This window comes from Notamacropus eugenii, chromosome 5, assembly GCF_028372415.1.
Source record: "Notamacropus eugenii isolate mMacEug1 chromosome 5, mMacEug1.pri_v2, whole genome shotgun sequence".
Taxonomy (NCBI): Eukaryota; Metazoa; Chordata; class Mammalia; order Diprotodontia; family Macropodidae; genus Notamacropus; species Notamacropus eugenii.
The window spans coordinates 346,831,954-346,844,940 of record NC_092876.1 but is presented as its reverse complement, the minus strand read 5'-3'; the positions used below and the strand labels follow the sequence as shown (position 1 = coordinate 346,844,940).

General features: G+C 39.0%; 1 protein-coding gene across 1 annotated transcript in view; it reads left to right on the top strand.

The window, feature by feature from the left end:
• ARHGAP31 (Rho GTPase activating protein 31) overlaps window positions 1–12,987 on the top strand; it is a 171,278-nt gene that overhangs the window by 118,230 nt on the left and 40,061 nt on the right. The window contains exons 2-4 of the mRNA XM_072613921.1: window positions 816–918; window positions 3,953–4,097; window positions 11,417–11,502. Coding sequence (XP_072470022.1) covers window positions 816–918; window positions 3,953–4,097; window positions 11,417–11,502 — 334 coding nt within the window. The remainder of the gene's footprint in view (window positions 1–815; window positions 919–3,952; window positions 4,098–11,416; window positions 11,503–12,987) is intronic.

Genomic DNA, 12,987 nt, shown 5'->3' with positions numbered 1-12,987 from the left:
AGGCTGGGAGCCGATTTATGCCTTGAAAATAAGCTTGATTTGTTATTTTGTTGATTGTCCAGACTCAAGAAAGTGATGGAGAAAATGTTAACAGTGCAGATTAAACTTAAACACATTTCATGCATATATACCCCCTGCCCTCCAGAAAGCTGGTTGTTAAACATTTACTAGCACACCTCTGAAAAGCATTATAAAAATAAAATACAGAAGCCGTTTCAGCCATCTCTATGGCTACAGCTGTCATCATCCTAAGCAGTAAAATAAGTAATGAAACTCACTGAGGAATTCCCCCATCTTCTGTCCTTGAGCCAGAGCTAGTTAATCTAGCTCTAGCTAGTTAATCTAGGTCCCAGGATGTAAAAAGAGTAGAGCTGTTATGCAAAGACAGATCAGCCTGCCTATCCCCGTAGCTCCTGCCCTAAGATAGTGAGAGGGAAGTCAAGTGGTCATTTCTGTGACTTTGGCCTGCTCAGTAAAGATAACTGATTCATATTTGACACATCTTTTCTTCTTTCAAACCAATTATCTCCTGCAGATACATATACACTGTTACCATTTGGGGACTGTCAAATTATGGATCTGATAAATGTTCCCATTTCTAACAATGGGCTGTGCTCTTGTGGGGTTTTTTTTCAATAGTGCTTTGCTTTTGAAACCTATATAAAAGTCATGAAACTCATAACATAAATCATTTATCGCTTACTATGATTACTTTCAACACGTGCTTATTTTATAAGATAACCTGGATTTTTAAAAGGCATTTGAAATAGACTATAAAGCTTTCCTCTAATGTGTCTTTCTTTTCCTTTATGTAGTTCCCCATGTACTGAGGACCTGTGCAGAGTTTATTGAGACTCATGGCATTGTGGATGGCATCTATCGACTTTCAGGAGTAACATCAAACATCCAAAAACTGAGGTATTCTAGCCTTGCTGCATACCCTACTTCACAGCAGGACCATAACCGACCCCTCCCAAACTAATGAGTGTATTCAGGTTCTCTGGAGGACAGGAATTCCAGGGGTGATTATAGTGCTTTCAATCAAGAGATTCTTTATCAAGTCCAATATAAATATCTCCAATAAAACATCTAGGGGGATTTATTTTTCTTCCCTGAACCCCTGATGGGTACATTTGATTTCAGCAAAATTTACCAGTAGGAAAGACTAGAGTTATTTTTCCCAACAACAGTAAATTCTTTTTTTTTCATAGAACATTAACATTTATTCTTAATAAGTCTGTAGGCAACCTCATTACCAAATTGTGCTAAGTCCTTGAAATTCAAACAGCTATAGAAAGTCCGTAAGTGAACTGAAAGGTCTTTTCTTAACTTTCTCATGCCTGTAATGATGAGTATAACTATAAAAACAGTTTTCTCTATTTTAGAAACTGTTTTACGGTGATGAACTCATTTTAGTTAAATATATGTTTTTACATACTTAGGCTACTTTAACCATAAATAAAAGAATTGCCCATTCAAAATTAGGGATTCTTTTAGCTAGACTAACATGAAAATATACACGAATTATTCTACTAATTAATCATCTATTTATTTAATGATAAACTAGGGAAAAATAGACAAGTTTTCTAGCTTTTTCATTTCTCAAATGGTTTCTTTCTTTAGAACGAAATAGTCAAAGAATTTTTTCTATAGATGAAGAGATTGCTGTAGAATGCTGGTTTATTCTTCCAAAGACTCTTTTCAGGAGCTTAAGAGATTTGCATTAGATCACTGGTTTGACTTTCCTCAAAAATTCATTAGCAATCATGTATTTTTGCTGGTTACTCATGTCATAACCAGTTCTTCCACAGTTAAGGATTGACCCTGTACTAAGTACTAAGATTATTGGCAAGAAAATCAACTGACAAGAATGTTGGCAAGAAATTGAGCTGGCAAGAATGTTGGCTAGAAAATCTTGTTCCATTCATTTTTTTAAATGCCTATAAATTAAATTGGTCATTGCATTTTTTAGTTTCAAGGTCTTACTCGGTTCCTTCCAAATTTTAACAGCATTAGAATCATAGCATTTTGTTCAAGGTTATGGAAATGGGCCTCAAGGATGGTCAGCAAACCCTGTATATTTCTTTTTAGTCAATCTTAGGAATATTATCTTGTCAGTTTCATCTGTTTTGTCAAAAGCTTAACCTAGCTTTTCCATATTAAAATTTAAAGATCTTATCACATAATTTGGAATTTACCCTCCAGTCATATGCCATTTTGAGACAATATATAACTTGTTATAGAGGCATTCCATGAATTTGTCATAATAGAGCATAGAAGATATTAGGGGCTCATGTATCCCCAGCTCCTTTCTAGATGCCAAGGTTTAGAAGATTCAGAGATGCAGTGACTCCTAGGAATAGAAAACCAGCTTCAACACCAGGAAAACCTGGGAAGACCACTTTGGATACATACTGGCTTTGAACCCTTGGCCAATATTAACTTAACTTTTCAACGTTTTGAGCAACTAAGAGTATTAGTTTAAGAAAAGGTGCTTAACTTAAATTGGATAAGGGAGTTTACTCTCCTGGTCCCTATGCTAATGAGATCACAGGTCTATAATGTGAAGATCTTCCCCACCCATTAACAGGCCTCACATGAAGTCCATTAAGGGAAGCTTGATTAGGGGAGGCTTATTTTATAGAAAGGCCCAACACCTTTTATTAATTGCTAATGATGCACTGAGTCACCAGGATTGTGCCCCCAAGCTCTGCAAAGTGTATATATACTCTGAGGTGAGGTTTTGCTTTGGGGGCTTACTCTTTGGAAAAAGGTTCATGTACAAGATGAGACTCTGGGAAGCCATTAAGAAGCCTCCTGGCTTTGAAAACCCAGATGTTGGTGCTTCTCTCTCTGGTAGCTGTGTATATATCTAATGGTTAGACAGCTGGATCTGTCTGTTGATCTCTGATATATGTACTGCTTATGGTCAAGAAGCCCTGTCAGTTGTTCTTTATTTCTCTGCTTGTATTTTCTCTGTTGGTATATGTGATTAAAAAAGATTGTTGACCCCTCAAAAGTTGTTTTCCCTTTAGAAAAGCAGACCTAAGAACCTGTGCTAGCAGGTCATCCTGGATATGTCAGGGGCCTTGCTGCTACAGGATCCAGTCCCTGTCTTTATTAATCATTGGGGTTGCTTAGTTTTAGTTCTTAGGTTGGATTTGTATTGTCAAAAACAAAAAACATTTTCTTGATAGTAATATGTGGAAATAAGGATAAAAGAAACAGACCTTTTTCACCCTATTTTCTCCTCCCCTCTCCCTACTCCCTACTCTTACTTTCTCCCTTTCTTTTCCCTCCCCCTCTTTTTCCCTCTTCTCTCCCTTCACTTCTTCTCCTTTTTCCTCTCCCCTTCCTCCTCCTTTCTTTTCTTCTTCTCCCCTTCCTTACTTCCTCCTCCTCTTCTTTTTTCTCTTTCTCTTTCCCTTCCATGTCTTTATTTCCCTCCACTCTCCTCCTTTCATCTCTTCTTCTCTCTTCTTTCTTTTCTCTCTTCTCCCTTCCTCTTTCTTTCCTTTCCCTCCTTTGCTCTCCTTTCCTCCCTCCCTTTCCCTCCCTTCCTCCTTCTCTCCCTCTGGAACTTATCTGGAACAAGTTATTAAAAACTAAGTTTTTAACACTCATACTAGCTAAACTGTTTTCATCCCCATCACTTAACATCTGAGAGATTAGAGATAGAACCCTGTATGGGAAACTCATTACTAAGTGATTGTTATGTCCTTCAAACCACTGCATCTGTTTTGGAGGCATACAGCACTGAACCAAAAGTCTTCCCACAACCTTTCCCTTAAAATTTTGCTTAGAATAGAGAATCTTGGGTGGGGGCGAGGTCAAGGTTGAAAGTACAGCTAGATCGGCTGTTTCAGGTTGGTGATACTTTTATTCTGTCTGCCCCTGATAGATCTAATTTGTGTTCTTCAGTATTGTTATGTCTCTGTCTGTGTTGTTTCAGGCAGGAGTTTGGCTCAGATCAATGTCCAGATCTGACAAGGGAAGTTTACCTTCAGGACATTCACTGTGTGGGCTCCCTTTGTAAGCTATACTTTAGGGAGCTGCCCAACCCTCTCCTCACTTATGAGCTCTACGAGAAATTCACGGTGAGCTTTTCTCTACTTCAATTACAGGGAGGTGGGTGGGTAGGGTACATGGGTGTTTGGAGAAAGAGCTGATAGCTCTCTGCTCCTTCCAGTTTTGAATATTAGGAAGTAGGTAATTTTTTGTGAAGTAGGAAGAAATGACTCACTGGTCCAATCTCATAGCTGGAGACATTATTATTATTAATTATTATTATTATTATTAGCAACCCTCAAAAATGCTAGCTATCCCATTTATACTTCTCTATGGAAGTAGTGAGGCTATTTGCTAATTTTCTTTCCTCCACTGTTATTTGATTTATTTCCTTTTGGGACTGAAGGAAGAGAAGAGAAAGGGACTGGGGAGGAGGAAGCTAAGCTTGTATGGAGAAAAGCTATTAGCAGAACATGTAGTCAGCTGATATATGGCAAGCTGATATATAACAAGAGCTATATAACAAGAAAAACTGCCAAAACTACAAAAAAGCTGCCAAAAGAATTTTTGATACTGGAAAAGAAATGGGAAAATGCACCTCCTTTCTTCCTTTCTTTGCATAGGTGGGGGACTATGAATATGGAATATGACTTAGATTGTCAGAGAAGACTGATACATTAGGTTTCTTAAAGTGCTTTTCTCCCTTTTTCTTTTTTAAAGAAATCTTTGTTATAAGGACTAGTTTGTTGGGGAATAGAAGAGAGAGAGGATCAGAAAAGAAGTTTATGTAAACAACATATATTAATAAAAATAAGATTTGTTAAAGGCGCAGCTTCAAAACTTGGTCTTAAATTCTGAAAAAGGACAATAGCCCATAATAGACCTAGCAGGCAGCAAGCAGGAACCTGGGGCTTCAGCTTAATGTGAATGGCAAAATCATAGAAGAGTAACAACCCATTCCTCAAATGCTAAGCAGGACGAACAAAACCTGTGAGTAGACCAAGCTGCCTGAATGGGGACCCAGCTAGCTGGGTAACTCAGCTCATCCTCTCCCTTCTGTCTCCCTCTCCCCTTCTTTCTCTTCTCCAAAGGAAGGTAAATTTGGATGGCCAGAGGCTGCCCAGTTAACTTGGGGTTTACTGGCTAGATGTCTCTCTTTCTCTCTTTCTTTCTTCCTTCCTTCCTTCCTTCCTTCCTTCCTTCCTTCCTTCCTTCCTTCCTTCCTTCCTTCCTTCCTTCCTTCCTATCTTCCTTCCTTCCTTTCTTTTTCTTTCTTTCTTTCTTTCTTTTTTTCTTTCTTTCTTTCTTTCTTTCTTTCTTTCTCTCTTTCTTTCTTTCTCTCTCTCTTTCTTTCTTTCTTTCTTTCTTTCTTTCTTTCTTCCTTTCTTTGTCTTTCTTTGTCTTCCTTTCTTTCTCTCTCTCTTTCTTCCTTCCTTCCTTCTTTTATTCTTTCTTTCTTTCATTCTTTCCTTTCCTTCCCAAAACCTTAAACCCAGTGCACTCTGCAGCCCATAGATTGGACAACAATAAGTCCCTGCCCATGCTCCACTTAATATCTGTTTTCTGGACCCTCCTGGCTTAGAATGATTATCAATAGTAACTGTTTCTCTCTCCCTCCCAGTTTGATTTATTCATTTTTTTCTTTTGCTCATTAAAGGGGCCATTCCTTGACTACTTCTTAAAGAGCCTATTCATTGAATGGGTATTACCTTCCTCTAAGTGAGTACCTGAAAACACCATAGCCTAAAAAGGCCAAGGTCTCCCACTGCATCCTTGACTGTCTCCAGTCATCCTGATGAATATCTGGTCACTGAATCCAAATGGCTCAGGAGGAGAAAGTGCTGGTGACCTTGCACAATCCTCCCTTACACAAAGCAAAGTCAAGTGCTAGTCATGTCATCATTTCTCTGATGTTGTGGTCTTCTTTGAAAATGAAGGATGAACACACAACAAGCACAGCTACAAAGCAAAGAGTCTTCTTCCTATGGGCCCACTATGGGTCCATATTGGCTTCCAAAGCTGTGTCTGCAGGTAAACCAAGATCACAGCTGATAGCATCCTCTTTGAATGGGATAAAGGTTGAATTCCATTTAATCAAATTTAGCAATGCAGAAGGACAGAGGGACTGGGTGGTGTAGTGGAAGAAACATTGACCTTGGCACCACAAGACCCTGCTTTCAATCCCAGTTCTCTTACTCCCTAGCTGTGTGACCTTAGGAAAGTCATAACCTCTCTGAGCCTTAGATTCTTCTTTTAAAAAAGGACAATAATACATATAATCTAATTTTATTTAAATCTAACATAATTAATCTAATTTTATTTAAATAGGGACCAATTGTTCCCTTGCGTAAAAAGGGAAATTTACGAATGGAGACAAAAAGATTGTCAGTATATGACTCTAACTTTGCTTTAGTGTTGAGGCACACCAGCTCTTCCTTTCCAATCTCAGAAGAGAACTTTGACTTCTGCCCCAGTCTAAAATTCTCTTATCCTTGAAGCCCAACTTGAAACCTGAGACTTCTGAAACTTCTGACACCTATACCTACTTGATTCCGAAGTCCAGGGATCTCATAAACTCGTTCATTACCTGTCCCCCTACCCAGGTCAGCTCCCAGAATCCTCCAAGAGCTTTCATTCACTACAGACTATGGGTACATTTTCTTGTGTTCATTAAACATGGAAAGGATATGTCTATACACATTTAAAAACATATGCAGGGCAATGCAGTTGGAAATGTGTACAGTCCATATCGTTCCAAGCCCTCAACTTTTCCTAAGTTATCCTAGCCTGCTTTTCTAGTAGCCAAGATGATCTGCAGATGAAAATGGCTTCACTTTAGAACATTACCTCCTCACCCCCAAGACAAATTAGATTCTCCCACATGGGAAAGAGTTTATTGATTGATGGGTACAGTTTCCTAATCACTCATTCCTATAGCCAATCAGGAGACTTTCTGACAGTATGGATGGATCCTTTTGTCCCAATTCAAAATATTATGTAATCCTTGACTTCATTTTTCTACTCTCCCTTTCCCCGCAAAAAGGGATAAGCAAGGACAATACAAGCAGGTACATTAGCTTTTAATTTTAAAAAAAAACTTTGATTCCCCGCCCCCCCCCAGGTACATGTTAAAACAATTTTTAACATTTTTTTTAAGTATTGGGTTCCAAATTCTGTTCCTTCCTCCCTCTCTCTCTCCCTGCTAAAATGGTAATTAATTCAATACATGTGTAATCATGTAAAAAATTACTATACTATTCATTTTGCATAAGAATACTACAACAACAAAAAAGGAGAAAGTAAAAAATAGCCTGCTTCAGTCTGCATTCAGACAACATCAATTTCTTCTCTGGAGGTAGATAGCATATTTCATCATTATGGTATAACCCTTTATGTGTAAATCAAAACAAGGACATTAACCAAGTTTCTCTCCCCTCAGAATCAAGAGTCAGTATGACACACAGGTCACCCCCACACTTTACAAAGGACACACTCCCATTCCCTTCCAAAATTACCAAACAGAAAGTGAAATAGGGGTAGGGAGTGGCTAATGGAAACTACTGTCTTCTCTTTCTTCAACTTAGGCTGAGAGATGTTACTCTTTGTATAGGGTCCTGTGGCTTTTGTTTTACAGAAGAGAAGAAAAGATAATCCCCTCTCCTACTGCAACGTACCTTGCTCCTTTGGCTCACTATAATGAGTCAGCCTGGAAACCAAGAAGACCTGGGTTCTCTGTCACATATTGACTCTAGGATCCTAAACAAATCACAGCCTTTTAACCTCTGTTTTGTCATCTGTAAAATGAGGAAGTTGCATTCATTGTCCTCTAAAGTTCCTTCCAGCTCTAAATCTAGGATTCTATGGCATTCAGTCTAGCTCACCCCCATCCAAAGCCTCCTTTAGGAATGGTTCTGCAAACCCAGTCGCTAGTTAGATTTAGTCCAGCATCTCCACCCCTAGTCTCCGGTCAGCCTTCTCCTCTTTCACTGAACAGTGGTTCGCTATGGACAATTGAGGTTGTTGAAAATAAAAGTCCGCTGTTGTTCCCTTTTCCTTTGACTGGCATACTGTCCTGCCTGTTCACAATGAAGGTATATAAGCTCCATATTCTGGGCCTCAGCTTCCTCACCTGTAAAATGAGGGGGTTAAACTAGATGCTTTCTGGGGTATCTTCAAGTTCTAAATTCTTTTAGCATGTGTAGCTTCTTGGGATGGACTGGAGCTCTTTCATCTTAAATTCTTTATTAAACTTCCCAGATCCTGAGGTTCAGTGTGCTGAAGTGTCAGTAGAGTTAGACTGGGAGTCAAAAGACCTGGGTTCTAATCCTGGTTCTGCCACACACTACCTGTATGACCTTGGGCAAGTCACTTAATCCTTCCCTGCCTCAGTTCTTTATCAGTAAAGTGAGAGGTTGAGAATAGATGACTTCTAAGACCAACTCAATCTCTAATTCTGTTGTCCTATCATCTGAATCTTAATTTGAAACCAAATCCCCTTGAAATCTCTCTGAACCTCGAATCCACCTGAATTCTTTAATTCAGGGATTCATTCTGTTTATAATCTGGTTAGTTGTATATCACCATGTGCAGGTGTCCTTTCCTAGAATCCTTTCTACCTTGTATCCACATACTCTAGACCAAAGGAGAGTGTTTTCTAGAGCTTACTGAACTAAAGAAAAGAGTATATATATATATAAACTAAGGAATAGCATAGGAGAGGAAGGTAATTATAAATGAACATGCAAGACTAATCCTAGAATAGCTGATGGTCCTAACTTTACCAAACTTCTCTCAGACCTGGCTTGCCCATGTTGGTTCTATAAGTTTAGGAGTTTCACCACCTCATCCATGTTCCTCATGGCCCCAGAAAAGAATGACTTCTTCAGTATAGAGCACCTTTTCCTCATCCCCCACCCCCAAATCAGAACTTAACCTCATCCCTTTTGAGCTCTCTGGTCTCCTGCTAGTAGAGGCATGGTAGAACATTGGACCTGAAGTCAGAGAGACCTGAGTTCAAAGTTGGCCACAGATATTTGCTTGACTGTGTGACCCTAGCCAAGTTACTTAACCTGTATCTGCTTCAGTTCCCTCATCTGTAAAATGGGCTGGAGGAACAAATGGCAAACCACTCCAGTATCTTTGCCAAGAAAACCCTCAGTGGGTCAGGAAGAGTTGAGTACAGCTGGCAAAAGACTAAACAGCAACAAGCAAAAATCAGGATGATAATAGCACTCACATTCTAGGGTGGTTGTGAGGATAAAGTAAATTAATATCTCTAAAGGGCTTTGCAAATGTTAAAGTACTATAAAACACTAGCTTTTGTGGTAGGGCCATCATGCTTTGTCCATAGTATTATATATTCTCTCAGTTAATGAGATATCTAATTTCGCCTCCGTCCATCAAAGGACAAATAAAGAAATACAAACAAATATATTAACCTAGTTCCCATCGTCTCACACAATTAGAATAAACTGACTTAGTATATGGGTTACCCACCCTCCCCAAACACATTTCAAGAAAGACTCCCCTGAAACTCTCCAGTTCCCTTCCACTTGTTTCTTTGTGTGTTTTTCTACTAGAATACTCAGTACCTTCCCCATTTCACTTGCCTGACTTTTTTAACCATTATATCATATTCTCCACATGCAACAGAACCCTGCAACTAAAAACAGATTTAACTGTTTCTCGTCTCCTTCTTGGTATATTTTTTTCAATTAATAAAAACATAATATTCTCTCCTTCTCAACTCCTTCACCTTCCTTCTCTTTCATTGGAAAGAAAAAGGAAAATCCTTCCAGCAAATATAAGTAGTCAAAAAGAACAAATTCCCACATTGGACAGATATATACCACGTCTGGTACCCTGAATCTGGCACCTCTCTATCAGGTGGTGGATAACATGTTTCTTTTTTCGGTGGTTGGTCATTGCAGTGCTCAAAATGTTCAATTCTTTCAAAATTATTTGTCTTTACAATGTTGTTACCAAGTTCTCCTGGTTCTGCTTGTTTTCCTTTCTATCAAGTCATATAGGCCTTCCCAGGTTTCTCTGAGACCATTCCTTTCATATTTTCTTGTGACAATAATATTCCATTACATTCTTATATTATAATTTGTTAAACCATTTCCCAGTTGATGGACAACTCTTTTGTTTCCAATTCATTGCCATTACAAAAAAGCTACTATAAATATTTTCATGCTTATGAGTCATTTTCCTTTCATTTCTTTGAAACATAGGCCTTATAGGGGTATCCTACAGACATCACTTTTTGTAAAATCTGCCAAATCTTATAACTGTTTATATTGCATTCAAACACACATACCTACCATGACAAGTATATATACCCAGGTCTTTGATATAAAGTTGACTTAAACATGAGCAGGAGACCAGCAAAAGAGGATTCAAGAGGATTAGTCTAGTGGAGACTTCTTTATAATTAACAAAGGATATTGCAACGGGCCTTTACCTTGAACATGCACACCTTATTCACTGGTTACACATGGCAGTGCTCGTGTTTAATAGTGTTTATCAATTTCAGAATAACAAAAAATAAATTATAATAATTACAAAGACAGCTAGTTGTCATAGTGAATAGAGTACTGGACTTGAAGTCAGGAAGAACTGAATTCAAATCCTGCCTCTGACACTGATAATCTAATTGGCTTTGAGCAACATGTCTCAGTCTCCTCATCTGTAAAATAGGGATAATAAGAGCATCTATCTGTTAGGACTATTGTGAGGATCAAGTGACATAATATTTGTAAAGCACTTTGCAAACTTTAAAGCATTCTATAAATTCCAGGTAGTAGCAGTAGTAGTAGTAGTAGTAGTAGTAGTAGTAGTAGTAGTAGTAGTAATAGTATACTAGTGGTGGTGGTGGTGGTGGTGGTAGTGGTAGTAGTGGTAGTGGTAGTGGTAGTGGTGGTGGTGGTGGTGGTAGTAGTATGATGGTACAGTACTATTGTAGTAATAGTAATAGTATAGAATTACAGTAGTAGCAGCAGCAGCAGCTGCAGTTCTTATTCATATTATAGTACAGAGAAAGAGAAAGAGAGTAGGGGACCAAGAGTGGAATATACCCCCAGAATCAAATTGTGAAGCCGGATGATCTACACTCAAAGTGACAGACAGATATTAAAAAGCAAATAAATGCCAGCATGCCTCAGTATGCTTACAGGAAGGAAGGAGGAAGGAATATAAGTATTCAAAATAAAAAAATTTAATATGTGAAAAGAAAGAAATGGAATGATATAAAAACAAAAACTATAAATAAGACGAAAACATACCCTTAAGAAGGCTGATCTCATGCCACTTTTCAGGGAAAGGAGCTGAGGGCGTTTCTGTGTGTACACATGCAGGGTGTCTGTCTTTCAATGTATTCACTGAACTCTTTTTGCATTTTTCTCCATAGCAAGCAGTATCCCACTGCCCAGAAGAAGAATACCAGTTGGCCCGAATTCAAAATGTCATCCAGGAGCTTCCCCCACCACATTATAGGTAAGCATTTTTACCTTCATTGTCATTGTCATTATCATCTGTATAAACATAATTAGTTTATTTATGATCATTAATTAATTAATTAACGGTGGGCAGTAGTAAAAGAATCAAAGATACCAATATCCCATAGAGAAGGCACACGATCCATACGCCTTCATTACGTTCCTGTAGCAATTCTAAGTTTGTAAAGTACTTCATGTGCATTATCTCATTCGAACCTAAAACAACCCTATGAGAGTACGTCTAGCTATTAGTATCCCCACTTTGCAGATGAGGAAACTGAGGCTTAGAGTGTTTAAGTGATTAGCCTGCATCACACAGTAAACTTCAGAAGCGGGGTTTGAACCAAGTTTTTTGGGAAATAAGCTCAATATTCTCTGCACTATAGCACCCTGCCCCAGAGTCTCTTACACTCAGGCACAAGGTACATTGTCCTGGGCATGGAGGGCATTGATGATGAAATGGGCCTAGCAAATATGTTTCAATATCACAACCTGCCAGGGTCTCTGGGGAGGAGGCAAGCTCTTAATATGGAAAGAGGGGGTTTGTAGAGGTTTGGGATTCAGAAGGCCAAGGTGTCAGAGTTTAGAGTATCAGGACAAAATGAAGGAAACAGGTGAGATGAGACATCTTGGCAGATAAACAAGTACACCTGGTACCTGGAAGAAAATGGAATTTGATTAGATGGGGAAGAACAACTCAGTGTCTAGAATGGGCAAAAAGGTAACAGCTCAGGTAGAACTGGTCCTGGGATGGAGACCATTTTCTGACTTGGTTTCTAGTGTTCTTTTTGGGCCCAGCAAGCAGGTGCTACTCTGCAGAGAGTGGAAGGTGGTACTATTGCTCTATCTTGAAGAAATCTAGAAATCCTAAGTGGTAAAAATGAGGAGGGCCAGCATTCCAGGCCTGGGGGACAGCCAGTGCCAAGGCATCGAAATGAATGCTGGAGTGTCCCATTTGAAGAACTTCAAGAGGTTAGTCCAGCTGGACTGCAGAGTTTGTGAAAGGGAGTGATGTGTGGTCAGGCCAGAAAGGTGTGCTGGGGCCAATTCGTGAAAAGTTGTAAATGCCAAACATAAGCGTTCATCTTTGAGCCCAGGGGTAACAGATGGCCCGCTGTAATTATTGAATAGAGGGGAAGAGAGCTACTGAAAAGAATAAATTAGGGAATTGGGCCCTTCTCTCTCACCAAACATTCAAATTTAACAAACATTTGTTAGTGCCTACTAGTGCCTACTATGTGCTGCAAAACACTATGGGCTAGGGCTCTGAGGACATAGGAAAAATGAAAAAAAATCACACAACCTTATCTCTCAAGCAACTTAAAATAATGACAACACTAACTATTCAAATAAAGTTTGGCAGGGCTTTACATACGTCATCTCGTATGAGCCTCATAACCCTGTTGCAGATGCACAGGAAGCCCAAAAATGCACTAGCCGAGATACATCATGTACATAAATGAGGTAGGATGCATTGGGAAAC